The 22,924-nt window shown below is 60.4% G+C and overlaps 2 protein-coding genes across 9 annotated transcripts in view; one reads left to right on the top strand and one right to left on the bottom strand.

Annotated features, from left to right (window-relative positions):
- On the bottom strand, positions 1 to 8,957 carry LSM7 (LSM7 homolog, U6 small nuclear RNA and mRNA degradation associated). Its single transcript, XM_010374854.1, has 4 exons — positions 8,907 to 8,957; positions 8,733 to 8,823; positions 3,009 to 3,080; positions 1 to 300 (listed from the first exon to the last, which is right to left on the bottom strand). The coding sequence occupies exons 1-4, from the start codon at positions 8,910 to 8,912 to the stop codon at positions 158 to 160; spliced, it is 312 nt and encodes a 103-aa protein (XP_010373156.1). The 5' UTR covers positions 8,913 to 8,957; the 3' UTR covers positions 1 to 157.
- SPPL2B (signal peptide peptidase like 2B) overlaps positions 8,917 to 22,924 on the top strand; it is a 21,852-nt gene continuing 7,844 nt past the window's right edge. For 4 of the 8 annotated variants that reach the window (XR_004058738.1, XM_030935674.1, XM_030935671.1 and 1 more), the window contains exons 1-8: positions 8,985 to 9,120; positions 14,631 to 14,750; positions 17,007 to 18,363; positions 18,569 to 18,712; positions 19,325 to 19,467; positions 19,575 to 19,671; positions 20,405 to 20,521; positions 22,773 to 22,854. Coding sequence is in view for 7 of the 8 variants with exons in the window: in XM_030935674.1 (XP_030791534.1) it covers positions 17,738 to 18,363; positions 18,569 to 18,712; positions 19,325 to 19,467; positions 19,575 to 19,671; positions 20,405 to 20,521; positions 22,773 to 22,854 (1,209 nt within the window). In the remaining variant the exon portion in view is untranslated. Of the gene's footprint in view, positions 9,121 to 14,630; positions 14,751 to 17,006; positions 18,364 to 18,568; positions 18,713 to 19,324; positions 19,468 to 19,574; positions 19,672 to 20,404; positions 20,522 to 22,772; positions 22,855 to 22,924 lie in introns of all 8 variants that reach the window. The other 4 variants (XM_010374853.2, XM_010374850.2, XM_010374852.2 and 1 more) reach the window with 3 other exon arrangements.

Consider the following 22,924-nt stretch of genomic DNA (forward strand, 5'->3'; position numbering starts at 1 on the left):
TTGAGGTTTGCAGTTTTATTAAGAAAACAAAAATTCAACCTATACAAACAGGAAAGCACTTCCGCTCCTGCGGGCGGCCCTGTGGTGGGCGGCGGCCAAGTCTGTGGGAAGCCGAGCTGCTCCGGCCTGTCCTGCACCCCCTGCACCCCCGGCCCAGCTAGGCGTCCTGCTGCTGGATGAAGGGGTTGGGGATGGCCTCCATGCCGTCCTGCGGGCAGATCAGCACCACGGACGTGCCCCGGCACACCACGAGGCCCAGCTGCCGGGTGTCCTCCGTGAGCTTGTACTGGTCGTCAGGGTCTGGGAAGGAGGAGACAGAGAGGGCTGAGGGAGCTCCAGGAGGCCTCTGAGAGTTCCCACCGACACAAGACCCTCGCTCCGCCCTCCCCACCTGCACCCTGCGGGTGCCATGAGCATGCGGGGACCTCAGAGGGGGTGCACTCTGCGGGGCAGGTCCCTGGCTCCCATGGCTCAGACCCATAGCTCCTAGAGACCAGCAGCAGCTCCACAGACAGCAGCCACAGCCTGCCCTCCCTCCACAAACCACAGCAACAGGGAGGCCTGGGCGATGGCCGGCTACCCTGGGTCTCAGAGCTCACTGGGGCCCAGGCACCAGGGCCGGGGACTAGGTTATCAGACGGCCAGCCAGAATACAGGCACCCCGGGCCTCCTGGTCTCTGCAGGGTTCCTGGAACCCTAGGGGGCCAATATTCACCCTATAAGAGGCTGGGGGCTGGGCACGGTGGCTCACGCCTGTAATCCCAGCACTTTGGGAGGCCAAGGTGGGCCGATCACGAGGTCAAGAGATTGAGACTATCCTGGCCAACATGGTGAAACTTGGCCTCTACTAAAAATACAACAAATGGCCGGGCGCGGTGGCTCAAGCCTGTAATCCCAGCACTTTGGGAGGCCGAGACGGGCGGATCACGAGGTCAGGAGATCGAGACCATCCTGGCTAACATGGTGAAACCCCGTCTCTACTAAAAAAATACAAAAAACTAGCCGGGCGAGGTGGCGGGCGCCTGTAGTCCCAGCTACTTGGGAGGCTGAGGCAGGAGAATGGCGTAAACCCGGGAGGCGGAGCTTGCAGTGAGCTGAGATCCGGCCACTGCACTCCAGCCCGGGCGACAGAGCGAGACTCCGTCTCAAAAAAAAAAAAAAAAAAAATACAACAAATTAGCTGAGTGTGGTGGCGGGTGCCTGTAGTCCCAGCTACTCGGGGAGCTGAGGCAGGAGAATCACTTGAACCCGGGAGGCGGAGGTTGCAGTGAGCTGAGATGGCGCCACTGCACTCCAGCCTGGTGACAGTGAGCTACTGTCTCAAAAAAAAAAAAAAAAGAAGAGGCTGTTCATGTGGGTGGCACCCCAGGGAAGTGCCAGCAAGCCCAAGACAAGCTCTGAAGGCGATGCAAACTCCTCACTACTGTGGTCATGCGGTGGTGGGGGCATGGGGGAACCACGGGGCCCAGGTTTTTAACATTTTTGTTTTAGAGACCAGGTCTTGCTCTGTCGCTCAGGCTGGAGTGCAGTAGTGTCATCCCAGCTCACAGCCCCAACCTCCCGGGCTCAAGCAATCCTCCTGCCTTAGCCTCCCGAGTAGCTGGGACCACAGGCACATGTACCGTCATGCCTGGCTAATTAATTTTTTTGTGTTTTTTGTAGAGACAGGGTCCCACTATGTTGCCCAGGCTGGTCTCAAATTCCTGGGCTCAAGTGATCCTCCTGTCTCAGCCTCCCAGAGTGCTGGGATTACAGGCATGAGCCACCGTGGCCAGCTCCAAGAATAAATCTTGTGTCAGTATCAATGGGTCCGAGGGGCAAGACCCTCCCTTTCTAAGTCCTGGCATCCCCCCGATGCCTGGGCCGGGCTGGGGGCTTGCAGCAGGAGCTTCTGGGGGAGAGTCTGAGGACCTAGTGGCCTCATTGGGGAGGAGAGCGAGCAGGGGCAGGGAAATGAGGGAGGGTTCTCTGGGGAAGGGATGGGGCCCTGCATTCATAGTGGGGATTAACAAGGGAGAAGAGGAGGGGCCCGAGAGGGGTCCCACAGCACGCTCGCTCTCCCACAGCAAGGATGCTCTCAGCTGGGCGCCACAGCTCACACCTGGAACCCCAACACTTTGGGAGGCTGAAGCAGGGGGATGGCTTGAGCCCAGGAGTTCGAGACCAGCCTGGGCAACACAGTGAGACCTCAGCTTCTCTCTTTTTTTTTTTGAGACGGAGTCTCACTCTGTTACTCAGGCTGGAGTGCAGTTGCACCATCTCGGCTCACTTCAGCTTCCGCCTCCCGGGTTCAAGCGATTCTCCTGCCTCAGCCTCCCGAGCAGCTGGGATTACAGGTGTGAGCCACCGTGCCCGGCCCCTCGCCTCAGCCTCCCGAGCAGCTGGGATTGCAGGTGTGAGCCGCCGTGCCCGGCCCCTCGCCTCAGCCTCCCGAGCAGCTGGGATTGCAGGTGTGAGCCGCCGTGCCCGGCCCCTCGCCTCAGCCTCCCGAGCAGCTGGGATTGCAGGTGTGCGCCGCCGTGCCCGGCCCCTCGCCTCAGCCTCCCGAGCAGCTGGGATTGCAGGTGTGCGCCGCCGTGCCCGGCCCCTCGCCTCAGCCTCCCGAGCAGCTGGGATTGCAGGTGTGAGCCGCCGTGCCCGGCCCCTCGTGACACCAGTTTTAACAAAAACTAAAATAACAAGACATTTAAAAAGGCTGTCCTCTAACTGTGCTGCGAGCATTTTAAGTGCCCTGTCAGTTTGTAGAGACCAGGCGGGAAGCTCCCCCGTCTCTCCAGGCCCTAGAACAATGGAGTTTCCAGCTTTGTGAGGATGTCCAGGACCGGTGAGCGCTCAGCCCGTCCATCGGCCACCACCAGGCTTCATGTTGGTGACTCAGAGTGAGGTTTTGTGGGTTTCAGAGAGGAAGAGCCAGCAGGCAGCCCCATGGCCGCCTCCCTTGCCCTGCTGCCCCCTCACCCCACTGCCCTCCTCATCCCGCTGCCCACCTCGGCTGCCGCCCCACTCACCTCGCATGTACTCAATGGTGCCGTCCAGCACAAGGTTGAGGAGTGGGTCGAAGCCCTTCAGGATTCCACTGGCTTGGAGAAATCACCGGGGGAAAGAAATGAGAAGGCATGAGATCCATCCTGCGTACACGGCCTGCCCCAGCGTGGCTCAGGCATGGGGCTCACTGCTCCAGGGATGGAGGACTGAGGGTGGGGGAGGGCTCCCGGGAGGGGCCGGTGACAGCGGCCTCCAGAGGGACCCCCACCATGGGCAGCCGACTGTGTCTGCAGGGGGCCAGAGGGCAAACACTTCTGGCCGTGTGGGCCACAGGGTGCCGGCCACAGCTGCTGGCTCGGGCTGCCCGGGTGGAAGCAGCTTCGGTGATGAGCCCATGTGTGGCTGAACTGTGGCCAGTCAGCTCTACACACAGGCACTGAAATGGGAATTTCGTATCATTTCCACATCGTGAGACAGTCTTCTTTTGATCCCTTTCCAGCTATTTAAAAGTCATAGAAACAATTCTCAGCTCAAAAGCAGTAGCAAAACAGGCAGCGGCCCATGCATGCGGTGGAACCACCAGCCAGGAAGAAGAGCGAGGCTGGCGCAGGCCACGGTGCGGATGCGCCTGAGGACGTCACGCTCAGTGAGAGACGCCAGACACAGAAGGCCGCGCAGCGTGTGATCCCGTTTCTATGAAATGTCCAGGACAGGCCAATCCACAGAGACAGGGAGGGCATGTGTGGGTGCCGGGGAGGTGACAGGCAGTGACAGCTGAAGGGGACAGGGCTTCCTCTAGGGAAGACATAGAGTGCTCTGCTGTGACAGCGGTGATGACTGCGCTGCCTGACCCGTGCTGGGTCCCTCAGTGAGTTCACGGAATACAGAACAAATCCCAGCCCTGCAGCTCAGGGCTTGTGGGGAGTGGGCAAGAGAGATGCTCTGAGACCCTGGTGCAAAGGCTTTGGGGGCTGAGGCAGTCGCTGTGGCTTCTCTCTCCACGCTGCCTGCCCCACCCCCCAAGCCTCGCCACCTTAGGTCCCAACTTGCCACCTTGGGTTAGGACTCTCTGACCCGGTGGTGACCTTTGCCATCTGATCCTGTTCCGCAGTGTCTGGTGACACTGAGAAGGGTGAAGGGGGAGCTGCGTGTCCTCAGCAGAGGCCAGCCCACCCTCCCTGCATGGGACTCCCCTCTTCTCCCCCACAGGCTCCTCTAGCCCACGCCCAGGAGCGGTTCCGCCTCTGCACTCACTGAGGGGCGTCCCACAGCCACCCCCTCCCTACCCTCCTTCTTACCCCGTCATCTTTCGGGTGCTTCCTCCAGACACCAACCCACACCCCTTAGGGTGCTGCCCTCTGCATGCCCCCCACCAATCTCAGGGAGCAGGCACCCCAGGCATTATCCTGCCCGCCTGTCTCCTCCCAAGGCAGGGCCGTGAGCCTGTCCATGACCGTTACGCGCTGCAAACTACGACCCTCAGATGAACGTGGCCCGCTGCTCATCTCTGTACGTGAAAGTTTCACTGGCCCACCACCACACTCGCCCGCTCAGGCGCTGACCAGGGCGGCTCTCCTGCTCTGTGGGCATAGCTCACTGGTTGTGACAGAGACCATCTGGGCTGCAAAGCTGAAGATATTTGCTGTCTGGCCTTCTACAGAGAAGGTCTGCCCGCCTGCATACAGGCTTCAGCCCCTACCTCCACAGCTCCCTCTCTCTGCGCTCAAGTCCCTCCCCTGCAAAATGAAACTCGTCACCTATGAGATGGGGTCAGACACAGCTGTTCAGGTCCTTGGCACCAGCCTGACCAGTGAGCCAGCCCTCCTCACCGGGACAGATGTGAACACTGAGGTAGGAAGGTCTCTAACCAACGTTCCCCTCCCCTGGGGTGTGGGCTCAGGCCTGTGACTCCGAGGGGACAGGACGTCACTCCTGCACTTAGGTTATGTGGCGAAGACAAGGAACTCTGCAGCTGTTTAAGCCTCTGAACCAGCTGACTTTGAGCCAATCTAGAGGGAAACACCCTGGGTGAGACTGACCGCATCAGGTGAGTCCTTCAGGGACCAAACCCTTTCTCTGCTGTGTGTGCGTGCACACATGTGCGTGCGTGTGTGTGCGTGCGTGTGCTTTATTTATTTATTTATTTTTAGAGTCTCGCTCTGTCTCCCAGACTGGAATGCAGTGGCGTGATCTCGGCTCACTGAAAACTCTGCCTCCAGGGCGATTCTCCTGCCTCAGCCTCCCAAGTAGCTGGGACTACAGGCACGCGCCACCGTGCCCAAATAATTTTTGTATTTTTAGTAGAGATGGGGCCTTGCCATGTTGGCCAGGCCGGTCTCAAACTCCTGAACTCGAGTGATCCGCCCGCCTCGGCCTCCCAAAGTGTTGGGATTACAGGCGTGAGCCACCACGCCCAGTTAATTTTTGTATTTTTAGTAGAGGTGGGGTTTCGCCATGTTGGCCAGGCTGGTCTCGAACTCCTGACCTCAGGTGATCCACCTGCCTTAGCCTCCCAGAGTGCTGGGATTAAGGCATGAGCCCCTGCACCCGGCCCCAAACCCTTTCTGAGAGATGATTCTCCCACTGACCCGAATAACTGAATCTGAACAAATGTCGGCTCAGCCTGCACCACCATGGAGGCAGACCACCATGGTGGGAACAGAGTCCTGAGCCGGCAGGGTCTGGGAGCTGCAAGTGTCCGTAGCCAACACTGGCCAGAATGAGGACCCCGGCTCTGCAAAGGTAAAGCACTGAGCTCTGCTGATAACCAGTGGGCTCAGAAGAAGACCCCGAGATGATGGACCCCAAAAAACAACCCTCAATTACAACTCCTGAGAGCCCCTGAGGCTGAGGTATCCCGGCACCCGACCCACAGATCCTGTGAGATAATAAAATGGTGCCGTTTAAGCTGCTAACTGGGTGGTGATTTGCTATGAAGGGCAGAAAACAAAGGGAAGCAGTGTGACCGGCAAGAGCGGCTGCTCACTCATGTCCTTCCGTGTCCGGAATCAGCATGGTGTAGACTCAGCAAACATTTCATTCAGATTCCTTTTTCTTTTTTTTTGAGACGGAGTCTTGCTCTGTCTCCAGGCTGGAGTGCAGTGGCATGCTCTCGCCTCCCGGGTTCAAGCGATGCTCCTGCCTCAGCCTCCCAACTAGCTGGGACTACAGGCATGCACCACCAAGCCTAGCTAATTTTTTGTATTTTAGTAGAGATGGGGTTTCACCATGTTGCCCAGGATGGTCTTGATCTTCTGACCTTCTGATCTGCCCGCTTGGCCTCCCAAAGTGCCAGGATTACAGGTGTGAGTCACGCGCCTAGCCTCCTTTTTCTTTTCTGAGACTGGGCCTTGCTCTGTGGCCCGGGCTGGAATGCAGTGGTGCAGTCATAGCTCACTGCAGCCTCGAACCCTAGGGCAAAGCCACCCTCCCGCTTCAGACGCCCAAAGTGCTGGGATTACACGTGAGCCGCCCCGCCCGGCCGGGGCACTGTGATTTTTAATGACTTTCTTGCCACCCAGTTGCCTACAATCCAGGGAGGAAGAGGTTTGGGTCCCCGGCTTACAAAAAGAAACCAAAGATCCAAGAGGCTGTTGAATAAATGACGTGTTGACTGACTGCTTACTTCCTGCTGAGAGTTGCCTCAACTACATTACATGCCTGTAACCATTCATTCTCACCACCCCCTGTTGAAGTGGGCGGAGTTACCAGCCCCATTTGACAAATGAGGAAACTGAGGCTCGGAGAAAGCAGCTCACTTGCCCAGTCAAAAATGCCAGGCTGGACACGGTGGCTCAGGCCTAAAATCCCAGCAATTTGGGGGGGCTGAGGCAGGCAGATCGCTTGAGGCCAGGAGATTGAGACCAGCCTGGCCAACATGGCGTCTCTACTAAAAATACAAATATTAGCTGGGCATGGTGGCACACCTGTAATTCCAGCAACTTGGGAGGCTGAGGGACAAGAGTCACTTGAACCAGGGAGTTGGAGGCTGCAGTGAACCAAGATCACGCCTCCTCACTGCAACCTGGGCAATAGATTGAGACTCCATCTCAAAAAAAAAAACAAACCCCAAAAAAGTAGAAGAGAGCTGGGGTTTTTTTTTTTTTTTTATTTTGAGACAAAGTTTCACTCTCTGTCACCCAGGCTGGAGTGCAGTGGCATGATCTCGGCTCACTGCAACCTCTGCCTCCTGGGTTCAAGCGATTCTCCTGCCTCAGCCTCCTGAGTAGCTGGGATTACAGGTGTGCGCCTCCACACCCCGCTAATTTTTTTTGTATTTTTAGTAGAGATGGGGTTTCACCATATCGGTCAGGCAGGTCTCGAATTCCTGACTTCACGATCCGCCCGCCTCAGCGTGTGCCACCACGCCCAGCTAATTTTTTTGTATTTTTCGTAGAGACGGGGTTTCACTATGTTGGTCAGGCTGGTCTCGATCTCCTGACCATATGATCTGACTGCCTCAGCCTCCCAAAGTGCTGGGGTTACAGGCGTGAGTCCCCGTGCCCAGCCAAGAGCTGCAGCATGCATCACCAGCCCATGCCCATGCGAATACTTCCTGCCCTCTGAGAGCTCACCCTGTCTTCACTAGATTCCATGGAAGAGTCGCATGCAGAGGCAAGCATCAGGTTAACATGCACGACACAACACTGCAAACGGTGACAGGTGCTACCAGGATCCCAGAACGATGGGGCCTGACCCCAGGGTCAGGGAGGGCTTCCCAGAGCAAGCGCCTGCGGACCTTGTGCTTTTGCCGCCCTTTGAGTCATGAGCCTCGATGCCTTAATCAGAAGTATGGATTCAGATTTTACTCCAGAACAACGGGGAGCCCCAGAGGTTTTCAGCAGGGAGCAAGAAGCCTCCATTTCTTTTTCATTAGGTGCCTCTGGCCGCTGAGTGGAGACTGACCTTAGTAGCTGTGATTCCCAACCCGGGGGGTCGGGGGTCGGTCCTGTCCCCAGAGAACACTAAGCAACGTCTGAGGCTATTTAGGTTGTCACAACTTGGCGGAGGCCAGGGATGCTGCCCAGCACCCTGCAGTGCCCCAGGACGGCCCCACTCGAGAGAAATCCGACCCCAAATGTGTCCACACTGTTGTGCGGGAGAGACCTTGACTTAGAGGGAGGAAGAAAAGAAGCCGGGAGATCTGTGGGGATCTGGGGCAGTCCGTGGACACACAGGACTGCTCGGGAGGCCAAGCCGGAAATCCCAATACCGGCTGCGCCACTGTGACTTTCGGTTACGTTTCCCGCTCCTTGCCTCAGTTTCCCCGCCTGCAAAATGGCCATACCAGTTCCTAACTCCCGGCGTAATTCGGAAGCCTGCACAAGGTAGTCGGCGTCAAGCGTGTAAAGAGGCGCCTCTGCGGCGGCTCACTCCTGTCATCCCAGCACTTTGGGAGGCGGAGGCGGGCGAATCACTTGAGGTCAGAAGTTTGAGACCAGCCTGGCCAACATGGTGAAACCCCGTCTCTACTAGAAATACAAAAATTAGCGGGGAGTGGCGGCGCCTGTAGCCCCAGCCACTCAGGAGGCTTAGGCTGGAGAATCGCTTGAACCCGGAGGTTGCAGTGAGCTGAGATCGCACCACTGGCACCCCAGACCGGGCGACAGAGCGAGACTGCGTCTCAAAATAAATAAATAAATAAAAATAAATAAAAGAGGCGCCTCTGCAGGCATCCTCATCACCTCTGTTGCTGAGTTTATTTTAAAATTTTAAAGCGGGGGTGCCGACGGCGGGAGCCTCCTCACCTTCGCGTCCTCCCTGGAACTTCACCCGGATCGTCTTGTCGATGTACTTGGACAAGTCCAAGATGCTCTCCTTTTTCTTCTTCTCCTTATCCTGCGGGGAAAGCAGAGCGCATGAGGCCTGGAGCGCTGCCCGAGCCCCACGCCCCCCGGCTCCGGATTCCGCCGCGCGCTCACCGCCATGTTGTCGCGCCGTGCGGCTCTTCGCAGACACCGCCCCGTGCCCTTTGACCCCCCCACGCGCATGCGCGGCGCATGCGCGGCCCGGGGTCTCGGGGCGTTGCTGGGAAACATCTGCCGACGGTTGCGGCGGGCACCGGCCGACATGGCGGCGGTGGCGGCGGCTGCGCTGGCGCGGCTTGTGGCGGCCTTTCTGCTCCTCGCGGCCCAGGTGAGCGCGGCACCGGTCCCGACGGCACCGCAGGCTGCGGCCCCTCGGCCTCTCGGCCCCGAGGCTACGCGCAGGAACGACCCCTCTTGGCCCGTCTTGGGGGTCCAGCCTCGGGGATCCGCGGTTCCCTCGTTGTCGGCCGGCGGTGCCGGGGCCCGGCCGTGACCTTGCGGGGCTGTCCCCGGCTCCTCTCCCTTCCCCGCCTCGGAGGCCCTCCGCCGCTGCAGCGCCCCTCACTTCCCACCGGGCCTGAAGTTTGTGCCCCGTCCATCCTCCGGTTCTGCTTGTCCGTTTCGGGGTCTCCAGCCGCCGCGGGGGACGCGCCTCTCCCGCTCTGTGGCCTTGGGCAGGCGGCCGCCCACCCCGCTCCGAGCCTCAGTTTCCCCTTAGGCGGAACGGCCGGGTGCTAAGTTAACCTCACCGTAGGGGGTGCGGTGGGGGAACCCAGAGGCGTCCCGCGTGTCCCGCAGTGACTGGCCAGCATCCTGGAGCGGTCAAGAGCCCAGCCCTGCACTGGGGTCGTATCCCCGCTCCATCTTTTACTCCGTGACCTTGGACGAGGGAATTCCCTGCTTTGAGCGTCAGTTGCTCGTCTGGAGAAGGGGGGTCACCCGGCTATGGTGTGGATTCTGGAGATGCTACCCAGGGTGACCAGCGCCTAGGGCCAACACGCCTTCCTTATGTTCGTTGTGTATCATTTGATGTCGAGTGTCAGGTTCTAGTGGGGACAGTCTACGAGATCGCAGTGTCCTAACTGCATCTTTGATTTTCTTAATTCCGAATCTTCCCTCTCTCCTGAGTTTGGTGGCTCAGGGAATGGAACCCGAAGCAGCCCCACAAATGCAGCCCTTAGCCTTCGCTCCTCTCTCAGAGTTCTCTTAAGGCGTCGCTGCCACCAGATTCCTTCTTAGTCTCCACTCCTCCAGCCCCACTGCCATCCCCCTGCGGTGGCTGCCTTTGTCCCCCACATCCCCAGTCCATCCTCGACACAGCAGGAGTGACCCTTTCACAGTATGTCAGATCGTGTCGCATCTGGATGAACATGCTGTCCAGTTGTGACCTGGGGCCAGGGAAGCCTGCAGCTCATTGCAGGAGCTTCGCTGTCTAGTCTTTTCTCTTACCCTGAAACGCCTGTGGTCTCTGCAAGGCTGGAGGGCCCCCGCAGAAGCTTTCTGCGAACCCCACCTCCACCCCCAGCTGCCCTGGCAGCCCCCTGGACTCCCCCCATTCTGTGGCCAGGGACCTAGAGACCCCAGACATTTGGAAGAAGGAGGAAAGCCAAAGGTGGAAGAAAGATCACAGAAAGCTGTGGAGGGAGGGAGTCAGTTTGCCTGGGAAGGCTTTTCCGAAGCAGATGTGTGTTTTTTTTTTTTTTTTTTTTTTTTTTTTTGAGACAGAGTCTCGCTCTGTCGCCTAGGCTGGAGTGCAGTGGCGCGATCTCAGCTCACTGCAACCTGTACCTCCTGGTTCAAGCAATTCTCCCACCTCAGCCTCTCGAATAGCTGGGATTACAGGTGCACGCCACCACACCTGGCTATTTTTTTTTTTTTTAGAGACGAGATTTAACCACGTTGGTCAGGCTGGTCTCAAACTTCTGACCTCAGGTGATCCACCTACCTCGGCCTCCCAAAGTATAGGGATGACAGGCGTGAGCCACCATGCCCAATCCTGAAGCAGGTGTTCTGAGCGATGAGTAGGAGTTTGCCGGGTCGGCAGGAGGGAAGGGGTGTTGGAAGCACCAGGAGCAGCATGAGCGGGGGCTGGGAGGTGTGAGAGCTGGCAGGTGATTTGGGGTTGGCAAGGGGTGGGCTGTGGCTGGAGTGCAGGGTGGAATAATGCTGGAAGGGAGAATTTACACCCTGAAAGATGTCACCACCAAGGAGCTCCTGGGGGGTGGGCTGTGGAGGGATGCTCCATCTTTTACTCCGTGACCTTGGACGAGGGAATGCCCCTGCCACCAGGGGCACAGAGGAGGGGGGAGTGGTGCGAGTGGCCCCAGGCAGAGAGTGAAGGCAGAGCATTTGGCCTCTTAGGCTGGATGACAGGCCGTCTGGTGGAAACCAGGTTGTGGAAGGCTCTCTGTGCTGGGGTGCATGGACTTTAACCTGGGCGGGCTGAGGAGTGTGAGCTTTATCTGGAGGGTGGGGAGTCAAAGGAGGTGTCAGAGGGACGTGAGAGAGCAGGTGCTCCTGCTCTTCCCAGAACCCTGGTTGTAAATACACCCTGAGACGCCGTCCCTCTTGGGGGGGCGGTGCTTCGTGGCAGTGGAAATTTGAGTCCGATTGCCCAGAATGAGACTAGCTCTCTGGGCAGAAGCCTGCTTGGTGACAGTCCTCGACTCGCTTGCTACCATTCTGTGACCTCCCCAGTGAGACACCTCCCCTCCCCCACCCCATGGAGCCCATTCCTCAGCAGATCTGAGCTGGAGCTGGTGACCCTGGCTGGACCCGGGTTGGCTCCTGGAACTCCTGTGTTCCCAGAAGGGAGGCTCTCCCGGCCTGGACTCACTGGCCTGTTTCAAAGGCCCTTGACATGGATGCTTTCACAGTCACTTCGAAGCAGGGTTTCTAAGCCTGGAAGTTTCTAAACCTGTGTGCAGTGGTGAAGCATCTGCGCTGCCATTTGTGAAGGATTTGGAGGTCGAGGCCTGGGCTTTGAGCCTGTCCTTGTAGCCCGAGCTTTTTCTGCTCCTCCAAATTTCGGCGGGCCTGACTAGAACTTGGCCCTCAGAGCTGTGGCCGTTGGACGAATTGTTCCCAATTTCTTTAACTCAGCAGACGAGGAAACTTCCTGGTGAGACGCCGCCGCGTTCTCTGGCCTTTGATAGAAGCACAGGCTTTTTTTTTTTTTTTTTTTTTTAACAGAAAACCAGTTTTGCAAATTGTGGAGAGGAAAATGCATGAATGTGCTTTTGTGCTTTTAAATGACCCTTTTAGAGAGAAGCAGAGAAGCAGTTCTATCGGTTCCCATTTTACACAAAAGACACTTTTCACCAAAGTCCCTGATCCCATAGAACAGAGCTTGGCAAGTGTTTTCTGGGAAGGGCTAGACAGTAGTTTTGCTGGGCTCTGTGGCCCACGTGGCCCGTAGTGCGGATGCTCGGTTTCTCCTGTTGTACCTCCAGAGTCAGAGACTCTTCCTTAGGAATGGGCTTGGCTGTGTTCCAATAAAACTTTATTTACAAACACGGAAGGTGGGCCGGACTATGGATTATTGGCTTCTGCCGTGACCGATACCATCCCTCCTGGAGTAGGTGCGAGGGGTTCTGAACACTGCGGGGCTGTGTTGGAAGGGGCACCCTCCGGGTTCGGCACCGGGGCCAGACTAAGGGTTGCTCTCAGCGAAGGCAGTCTGATGGGCAGAACTGGAAAGAAAGGGCTCCTGACTCTGCCTCGGCTCCGGGGGAGGTCACACGGGAGGTGCTTGGAGTTGGGCTGGGGCAGGTGTGGGAAGGAAGCAGCGTTAGCCAAGTGCTATGAGACCCCCAGGCAATTGCGGGGACTGGGGCTCCGTGGGCTTTCACCATGCTGCCACCCCGAGGTCGTCAGGGCCTTGATCAAGATGCTCCCAGACCAGGCCGGAGCCCTTGCGTGATTTCAGTGAGGGCCCGGCTGTTGGAGAGCCAGTCTGTGCCCGTGTGCTGGGGTTGGTGTCTGGCATCAGGGACCGTCGGGACCTTTAGCCAAGCCAGAGCTCCCCTTCCCAGCCCCAGCTTGGCAGAGCTGCGTCTGCATTGTGGGCCCGTGTGGCGCTGTGGCATTGGCCCTTTCGGTGCACGGCTCAGTCCCCTCCAGATTTGTTGCCATCCTGTTCCTGATGAGGTGAGTGGCTGTGGCCTGTTTGTTTCCATGGCAGGTCCCCTGGGGACCAGGGGGTGTGGCTGTCTGTCTGGGAGGTTTACAACCTGGCAGGAGCCCTGCAGCTCCGGAAGGCCTGGCCCAGGAGCCCGCAGTGTGCAGATGAGCCCTGCAGCCCTGGAAGGCTGAGGGCTGGGCGCGCCTGAGAACAGGCGGGCCTAGGGCGTGGGGGTGGGTCTCCTTGGTCCCTGGCACATGGCTTTTCTCCTGGGACCCCTCCCTGTGCAGGCCAGGCTCCCCTGGGGGCCCACACTGAGGGTCTGCAGCGTGATGCAGCAGCTGGGACCTGGGCCCCGTCCCTGTGAGACCCTCTGGTGACAGGTGTCCTCACGAGACGGAGATGTCCTTGTCAGCTGCTAGTTGGGGGCCCTGGGCAGGGGAGCAGGAGGAAGGTGGGGATGGTAGGTGTGGGCGGCGGGACTGGACTGGGCTCTGCTGGGAGAACCGTGGCTCTGCTTAGGCCAGAGCCCCTTAGTGTCTGCAGTGGTCCCGCGGCGGGAAGTGTGGTGAGCAGCACCAGCTTCCTGCATGTGGAATCGCGTCTTTCCTCATAGCTCCATCCTGCTCTGTTAAGCATTGGATTGAGGAGGCGGGGGTCAGCCCTTCTGGTCCAGGCCCGTCTGCTCCGCGACCCTCCTGGGAGGCTTCCAGGGCTTCGGGGCCCGGTCCTGCCCCTTACTTCGTTTTGAGAGCATGGCAAGGGCCTGGGCCCGCTCTGTCCCGGGGGCGGTGGGCCACTACCCCTGCTCCTCTTGGCCGGCTTTGGCCACTCGTCCCCGTTCAGTGTCCGGGGCTCCTGCCAGAGGATCCGGACCTTCCCCTGTAGCCCTCTCTGAGCCACTGCTGCTGCAGGCTGGAGAGCACGAACTTGAAGCCCTGGCTGGCTGTTCCTTCTCCCCCCTGGGAAGTGGGAGCTGCTGTGCTGAACTCTGCTGGTTTGGGGCTTCGTGGGGAGCACGACGCTGTCTGTCCTGCTGGTGGCAGCGTGACCTGTTGCAAACCTCAGCCTGTCCCACTCAGGACCCCAGTGCCCGTAGGCCCCTTGGCTCAGCTGCTTCCTGCTATTCTTCCAGCAGGAGCTGAGGGGTGCCGGCCGACCTGGGATCCGTCCCCCTGGTCTGGTACCCGTTATGTGCCTGGTCCCCCCGTGCCCCTGGAGCGCCAGTCGACAGGCAGTGCTCATGGGGCTGTGGGTCAAAGGCCACCCAGACCTGGGGGGTGTGGAGGCTTGTCCAGGCCTCCCGCCCAAGCCCAGGGCCAGGTCTGCTGGGGCCCTGCCCTTCTTCCCTGCTGAGGGCTCTGCCTTCGGCTGTCCTTCTCCCATCGTGCCCACTGGTCCTGGGAGGTCCAGGAGGTGATGCGATCCCTGTTTTTTGGTGCAGAAACTCGGGAGCCACAGAGAGGTGACCTGACACACTCATGGTCACCAGCCTGGGCCCCCTGAGGAAGGTGAGCTGGTCTGCATCTTTGCTATAAACCATGTATGGTCACATCCCTGTCTGTCCTGTTGAGACGGGGAGACATCCCAGACGACCTCGTGAACACGGGCGCCCCTCCTGGAGGCGTCCTCCTCTCCTCGGGCCTGTTTCTTGTGGGGCGGTGTAGCCCCACGCATCCCGTGCTGTGGCTCTGATCGCTGGCCTTGTCCCGCAGGTGGCCTGTGAGTACGGCATGGTGCACGTGGTCTCCGAGGCTGGGGGCCCCAGAGGCAAAGACTACTGCATCCTCTACAACCCGCAGTGGGCCCATCTGCCACATGACCTCAGCAAGGCGGTGAGTACCCGCCAGCTGGGCGCGCCGTGGAGGGGAGTGCGTGGGCCCCAGGGCTCTAGAGACTCATCCAGCCAGGGGTGCAGGAAAGATCCAGAGGCGAGAGGCAGGCCCTGGCCAGGTCTGGGGGACTCTTGGTAGCCCCTAGTTCCCCTGGGCCTCCCCAACCCTGGTCATCAATGGAAGCTATCCATAGGCCTTGGGATGCAAACCTAGAGGCACCGGCTGAGCCCCATGTGGTGGACAAGGGTCTCTTGCTCCATGCTGGGGTCCCCATCTAGTGGGCCTGGACAGAGGGGTCCTTGGAGGAGTGACAGGAGAGGGCACAGGGGGGTCTCGGGGACGAGACCTGTTCCTTTCACCATCTTCCCGACTGGGGCACTAACACCTGCTGCTGAGTGGGTCCCTCCCTCCCTCAGAGGCCCCACCTCCTTTCCCACTGCATCCCTCAGGCCCTGCCCCCTTTCTCACTGCATCCTTCAGGCCCCACCCTCTTTTCCACTGCATCCCTCAGGCCCCGCCTCCTTTCCCACCATGTTCCTCAGGCCCTGCCTCCTTTCCCACTGCGTCCTTCAGGCCCCACCTCCTTTCCCACTGCTTCCCTCAGGCCCCACCTCCTTTCCCACTGAATCCCTCAGGTCCCGCCTCGTTTCCCACTGCACCCCTCAAGCCCCGCCTCCTTTCCCACTGCATTGGTCAGGCCCCACCTCTCCTGTTGAGTCCTTCAGGCCCCGCCTCCTTTCCCACTGTGTCCCTCAGACCCTGCCTCCCTCAGGCCCCACCTCCTTTCCCACTGCTTCCCTCAGGCCCCACATCCTTTCCCACTGTGTCCCGCCCCCTCCTGGATCCCTCGAGGCCTGTCGGCCAAGAGGTGCTAGCATCTTCCTGTCTGCTTGGTTCATAGTGTGTGCGTGAGCATGTGTGTAATTGGTACGTGCCTGCACATGTGTACGTGTCTGAGTGCCTGTTTATGTGAGTTTGCATGAGTGTATGTGTGCATATGCCTGAGTGTGTATGAGCACGTGTGTAATAGACATGTGCATGGACATGTATGTGCCTTAGTGCGTGTGTAGGTGTGTCAGCACATGTGTGCATGTGAGCATGTGTTTAATAGGTGTGTGGGGGCATGTGCATGGGTCTGTGTATGTCTGTGTTCGTGCATGTGTGTGTAAGCGTGCATGCAATAGGTTTCTGTATGGGTGTGTGAGTGCATATGTGTGTGTGTGCAGGTCTGTGTAAGCATGTAACCACGTAATAGGTATGTTTGTGGATGTGTGCATGTGTCTGTGCATGCGTGCGTGCGTAATAGGTGTATGTATGTGTGTGTACGTGTGCATAATAGGTTTGTGTGTGGATGTGTGTGCCTGTGTGTTTGAGTTCGTGTGTGTGCATGAGTGTGTGCGTGTGAGCTCATGTGTCATGTATGTGCACATGCCTGAGTGCGTTTGTGTGAATTCGTGTGGTGTGTGTGCATGCGTGTGTGTGTAATAGGTATGTGCGCCCAAGCAGGAGTGCACAGGTGTTTGCTTGCCTGTGCACGTGTGTGCCGTGTGCTCTGGGCTATGTATGTGTGCACGTGTGTGTGCATGTAATAGGTATGTGTGTGCTTGAGCGTGAGTGCGCATGTGTATGCTTGCGTGTGTATGTGTGTACCGTGTGCTTTGGCCTGGCTGTGTATGTGTGCACGTGCGTGTGTGTGTGTGCTCCGGCCTGGCGGTGTGTGTGTGTGTGTGTGCCATGTGCTCTGGCCTGGCTGTGGGTGTGTGCTCCAGCCTGGCTGTGGGTGTGCGTGTGTGTGTGTGTGCACCGGCCTGGCTGTGTGCGCGTATGTGTGTGCGCACATGTGTCTTGGCTTCCTTCCTGGGCTGTGAGGTCGCTGAGAGTCGGGGCCTTGTTCTCTGCACACTGGAACCCCTCCCGTTTCTCACAGATGCCTGGTCATGGTGGGGCTGTGGTGGGGACCCACTCGGTCTTGCTGAGTGAGCTGTGATGGCTTGCAGGGTGGCTTAGGTGTCAGGGGACAGCCATGTCTGTGAGGACTCCGGCCCTGCTCAGATGAGGCAGCCCAACCCGTCACCCAGCGTCCTGCTGTGGGAACCACCGTAGGGATGGCTCTGCCTAGGTGGGGCCGAGGCCACGCGGGACTTTAGGCGAGAGCTGAGATCTAACTCAGCGCAGGCTTTGGGTGGGAGAAGGGGCAGCTGGGCCCTCCTGGTGACTCGCATCACGTGAGACAAAACCGTTTCCTGGCCTTTCCAGTCTTTCCTGCAGTTGCGCAACTGGACGGCCTCTCTGCTCTGCTCCGCAGCGGACCTCCCTGCCTACGGCTTTGGCAACCAGATCCCGCTGGTGGCCCGGGGGAACTGCACCTTCTATGAGAAAGTGAGGCTGGCCCAGGGCAGTGGAGCACGCGGGCTGCTCATCGTCAGCAGGGAGAGGCTGGTACGGCCCTGCGCCCCCACCGCTGAGCCAGCTCTCAGGGGCAGGAGGGGGGTGCAGGAGGCAGCAGCGGCAGGGGCTGGTCTTCTGATTTATCGCTAAAGGCAGGCCGTCTGTGGGGAGGATCCGGGCTGAGTGTGGCTGTGGAGAGGGCAGAGATGAGTCTGTTCTTTCTGTGCTGCTGGCTGGGGCTGTGGAACTCTGGCCGTGGTCTTGTTGGTTGCTTGTCCTAGAGCAGCACCCGGGGTGACGGAAACCACACTCTCCGTAGGGATGGGATTGGGGTGTCTTCTGAGGAGCAGATGGCCTGGCCCTGAACTGGTCCCTTCTGGGGACCCTGGTGCCCTGGCTCTCGAGCCAGTGGGGCTGTGCTCACCTGTGTGGTCCTAGCCAGGTGGCCTGAAGCCCAACCCCTTTTCTATCTTCTGTGAAATGGGCTGTGGTTGAGAGCTGGGGGCCTGGCAAGGCTGGTCACAGCAGGGGACACGCTGACTGCTGGGCTGGGCAGGGTGCGCAGTGCCCCTGAAGTGTAGTTTTGGGGTAAGAAGAAAATGGAGTGCAGGAATTCCCTCACTGCCCTGCCCGTGGCTCTGGGCTGCCCCCGCCAGTGTTGCAGCCTGAGCCTGGCCACCCGGGGGGGCCTGGGGCAGGGTCTCAGGGCTGAGGCCAGAGCAGGCCGGGCAGAGCCGAGGGTGTCATCCCCGTCTGCACGTGCTGCCGCCATTGAGAGAGGCCCTCAGTGGGTGTGGGGCTCAAGGTGGCCTCGTGGGCAGGCGTGGGCTGTGACAAGTGTCACTCAGGATGCGTGTGTGCGGTTAGAGAGTCCCACGGCTGGGGGAGGGATTGGCTCTCTTAGGCCCGGGGCCCTGTTGTCGAGTGAAGAAGGCTTGATGCCCTTGGGCCTCCCTGTGCTTGGGTCCTCCTGGGAGGCCGGAGGCTGTCAGGTGCAGAGGAGGAGCAGACAGGCGCCCCCTGCCTGGCCTGAGCCTCGAGTGAGGGTCCCAGGAGAGGAGGCAAATGGGCACAGAGCTGGGGGCCCACCCATTGCTGCGGGTGATGCCTGCCGCTCCCTCCTCTGGGCCCCCAGGTCCCCCCGGGGGGCAATAAGACGCAATTTGATGAGATTGGCATTCCTGTGGCCCTGCTCAGCTACAAAGACATGTTGGACATCTTCAGGGTAGGTCTGCCGCTGCTCAGACCCGCGCTCCCGAGGAGATGGGGAGGGCTTCGGGCTGGCTGCCGGGGGCGTTTGTGCCGGGGTGGTGGGTGAGGCGTGGCCCCTGCAGGCCAGGGTCTCCAGCCCCAGCCCTATAGCCCACCGCTGCACACAGACCCGTGGCTGGCGGGTGGCTCTGATGCCTGCCCCTGGTGTGTTCCTCGAGGCAGCGTTTCGGCCGCATGGTGAGGGTGGCGCTGTACGCGCCTCATGAGCCAGTGCTGGACTACAACATGGTCATCATCTTCATCATGGCCGTGGGCACTGTCGCCATCGGTGGCTACTGGGCCGGGAGTCGGGACGTGAAGAAGTGAGTTTCATGCCGTCCGTGGGCTGTGACGGGCGAGCGAGTGGGCGGGCGGCTCTGACGCGGGCTGGGGCTGCCAGTCTTCTCATCCGGAACAGCAGTGAGCGCTTTGGCCTGGGCAGGGACGGCTCACCCTGTGGAGCCCTTCCTTTCTTCCTCAGGAGGTCCTGGGACAGAATCAGGCCCTTTTCCTGCTGGGGCGGGCTCCGGGGACCCGGTGGGTGTGCGGGGCTGGGCAGGTATGGATGTGGCAGGTACGGGCGTGGCAGGTGCAGGGTGGGCAGGTGGCTGGGGCTAGCTGCCCACTCCTGCCCAGCCGCCCGGGTCTGGGAAGGCCCCACATGTCCAGGGCTCTTTATGCAGAACCTGCACGCCAGCCTCTGGCCCGGCCTAGTGGCCACCCCAGCTCAACCCAGGGACGGGGGCCCTGCCACCCTCTGCTGTGTGGTCTCCTCTGCCCTGGGGACGTTTGGGGCGGTTCCTTGCACTTCAGTCCCCCCCGGGTCCCCTCCTGCTCCGGGCTTTCTGCCGCGTTCCCCTGGGTGGCTGTGGACTCCTGGGCCCCGTGTAGGCCAGCCGGCCCCAGCGCTCCGTGACCCCACGGCATCTCCCAAGAAGGTACATGAAGCACAAGCGTGAGGACGGGCCCGAGAAGCAGGAGGACGAGGCGGTGGACGTGACGCCAGTGATGACCTGCGTGTTCGTGGTGATGTGCTGCTCCATGCTGGTGCTGCTCTACTACTTCTATGACTTCCTTGGTGCGTGGCCCCGGGCGGGCGGGCCGCGGCGTGGAGATGCAGCCGGCCCTGGGGGAGGGGGGTGGCTTGTGGGCCTGGCCCCTGGCCTCACGGCCCTGCCCCTGCAGTGTACGTGGTCATCGGGATCTTCTGCCTGGCGTCCGCCACCGGCCTGTACAGCTGCCTGGCGCCCTGTGTGCGGCGGCTACCCTTCGGCAAGTGCAGGTGAGGCTGCCTCGCTGGCCCCGACGTGCCTGACTCTGTGCAGTGATGACCACGGCCCCTTTGCCGCCCCAGAGCCCCCCATGGTGCAGTGTAGCTCAGAGTCTACAGCAGGCACTTCCTCAGCGCTTGCCTGTGGTTCTAAGGCTCAGGAGCAGGGCAGAGTCCGGGCGAGCTATCAACGGAGGCCGCCAGCAGCCAGGCACCAGGGTGGCGGGGGGAGGGTGCTCTTGTCCCCAGGAGCCCTGCCCCAGGTGGCAGACTGGCCGGGGCGTGGAAAGGCACCAGGGTTCTCCAGGGAACCCAGAAGGTTTCCCACAGCGCAGAGCTTGGCCTGGCTCTTAGGGGTGAAGGGAGCTGCCGGGGGCGTCTCCAGCAAGATCAGACCTGGGTCTATGAAGCAGGGCTCGCCCAGGGGAGACCTTTTTGGGTTGCTGTCCCTGGGTGAGGATGTGGGAAGCCTGGAGCAGGCAGGGCCTTGGGTGAGGGGGTGCAGCACAGGCGAGGGGCTCTGTGGGTGCAGCCAGTGGGCCCCCCAGCACCTGTCTGGGCCAGGCTCTGCCCCACCCTTGGGGTGCCTACTGTTGTCATCGTGCGGGGGTATGGAGTTTCATAAGGAGGACAGAGTGCGGGCTGCCACTCTGGAGGGGGTGCCTGGGCAGGGCCCGGGGGTGGTGGGTAGTGGGATGAGGCCGGAGGCTGGTGGGCTTGGCTCTGACTGCCCCATGCCCCCCAGGATCCCCAACAACAGCCTGCCCTACTTCCACAAGCGCCCGCAGGCCCGTATGCTGCTCCTGGCGCTCTTCTGTGTGGCTGTCAGCGTCGTGTGGGGTGTCTTCCGCAATGAGGACCAGTAAGTGCTGCCTCCCCCGGGCCCCGGCGGGCGGTGCCGTCCTCAGATGCTCCCTCCACAGGGCTCCTGGGGCCCTGACTCCCTGCCCTCCCTGGAGGCCGGCCCAGCCTGGAGCCGTTTCAGGACCATGTTAGGAAAAGCCCTGGCCCCGGGCTGCCCTCATGGGGCCGTGGGGTCGTTTCATCTGGGTTTGTCCAGGTGCCGTGGGAACCCTGACTGGAATCTGGGAGGAGAGGCCAGAGCCTCTGTGGCTGGGAGCCATGTCCTCCAGCAGGCCTGGATGGGACTCCTGTGCAGGGCATCGCTGCCCAGAGCCACAGTCTGTCCCCCGCTGTCCCCATCTCTGGCACCAACGTGCGCACCGCAGGCCCGAGGCCCAGGGTGTGGGCTCCAGGGCAGCCGATCCTCTTGGTCATGCCTGCCACGGCCTCTGAGCAGTGATGGAGGTGGGGCAGGCACTGCTCCCTCCTTGCTCAGCTCCTACGCGGCCTGGACTTGTGGCTGCCTCCTGCCGTCCGGGCCTCCTCGACGAGGCCGAGCGCCTGGCACTGTGTTGGGAGGACAGAGCTGGCCTGTCCCCGCCTGGCCCCCTCCCTGACGAGGCCGAGCGCCTGGCGCTGTGTTGGGAGGATGGAGCTGGCCTGTCCCCGCCTGGCCCCCTCCCTGACGAGGCCGAGCGCCTGGCGCTGTGTTGGGAGGATGGAGCTGGCCTGGCCCCGCCTGGCCCCCTCCCTGACGAGGCCGAGTGCCTGGCGCTGTGTTGGAAGGATGGAGCTGGCCTGTCCCCGCCTGGCCCCCAGCACCGTCCCTGATACTGTCTGGCGCTTCCTCTCGGGTTTTTTCCTGAGGCAGCCAAGTGCTCTTGGCTTTGGTGTGTATTGGAGCCGTGGCACGTTTAACTGGCAGAAGGAAGACGTGAAAATATTTTGAATCCTTTGTACACAAAGGGAAAATGAATCCTTTCAGTTATTTCCAAGCCAGGAAACTCGTTGCGTCACGTGAAGTTAGAGCAGGCTGCAGTCAACTGGGCTCAGGGGCTCACGCCTGGGATCCCAACATTTGGGAGGCCAAGGCAGGACCATCACTTTACCCAGGAGTTCAAGACCAGCCTGGGCAACAAGCGAGAGCCCCTCTCTATTTAAGAAATAACATAAAATCGAAAAAATAACTGGCCACAGTTCTGTGGGTGCTTGTGGCGTGTGGCGCCTGGAATGGACTGTTCCGGCGTCTCCATGGAGGCCTCCGTTCTCAGCAGCCGCCCTGCCCAGGGGATGTTTTCATCCCATTTTCCAATGAAGCCTTTGATGTTTGAGACGCTGAGGAACGCTGGGGAGCTCGTCCAGCAAGTGGCAGGCGGAGCCTCCGTGGAGGGCAGGGGCCAGCGGGGGCTTCATGGGGCCGGGAGAGAGTCAAGGTTGCAGCTGGGTGCAGGGGCTGTGGCCTTGTTCAGGAGGCAGTTCTGTGCTTTGCTCCAGGGCACCCACTGCATGGCAGCCCCACCCACTGTGGACCCAGAGGTTCTGCAAGGAAACCTGGTGTGGCACAAGTTTTACTTTAATAAACAGTTTGGGCGCGGTGCCTCGTGCCTGTCATCCCAGCACTTTGGGAGGCTGAGGCGGGCAGATCACTTGAGGTCAGGAGTTTGAGACCAGCCCGGCCAACATGACAACCCCATGTCTACCAAAAATGCAAAAAAAATCTGCCTGGCATTGTGGTGGGCGCCTGTGATCCCAGCTCCTCAGGAGGCTGAAGCAGAATTGTTGAACCTGGGAGGCGGAGGCTGCAGCAAGTCAAGATCGTGCCACCAAACTCCAGCCTGGGCGACAGAGTGAGACTCCATCTCAAAAACAAAAGCAGTTTGGAGGGGTTCAGTGCCCAAGCCCTCCTGCACATGCACCCTCTGCCTGGCCCCGGCCTCCAGCCTGGCACCCACCATCCGGGGACAGTGACTGAGGGGACGCAGCCGGCCAGGCCTGTGTCCACCGTCCTGGCTGCAGAGTGGTGGGCTCCTCTCCCTGTTTCCACAGGGGACGCCCTGCGGTGGGGCCTGTGCCGCCAGCCCTGCTGGAGTTGTAACAGCAGGGGCCCTCCCACGGGTCTGGGGTCCTCAGGGTCATCCCCTGGGCAGGGGGAAGTGCAGCAGGGCGGCCTCTTGGCTGAGAGCGAAGGCCCTGTGTGTGGCTCACAGGAGACAGCATCCCGGGTGGTCAGCCAGCCTCCACCCCGGCAGGGATGCTGCTTTGTCTTGCAGGTGGGCCTGGGTCCTCCAGGACGCCCTGGGCATCGCCTTCTGCCTCTACATGCTGAAGACCATCCGTCTGCCCACCTTCAAGGTGAGCGCGGGGAGGGTGCAGCTACGGGGCAGCGTGGGTGGCGGGAGCCTTCCCCCCAAGCCTGGCCCAT

The sequence above is a fragment of the Rhinopithecus roxellana genome, chromosome 8 (genome assembly GCF_007565055.1).
Source record: "Rhinopithecus roxellana isolate Shanxi Qingling chromosome 8, ASM756505v1, whole genome shotgun sequence".
NCBI lineage: Eukaryota > Metazoa > Chordata > Mammalia > Primates > Cercopithecidae > Rhinopithecus > Rhinopithecus roxellana.

Coding starts and splice junctions, on each gene's coding strand:
- LSM7 (XM_010374854.1), bottom strand. Junction 3,081..8,732: donor GTTCCAGGGAGGACGCGAAG/GTGAGGAGGCTC, acceptor GATTTCTCCAAG/CCAGTGGAATCCTGAAGGGC. Junction 301..3,008: donor CACCATTGAGTACATGCGAG/GTGAGTGGGGCG, acceptor CCTCCTTCCCAG/ACCCTGACGACCAGTACAAG.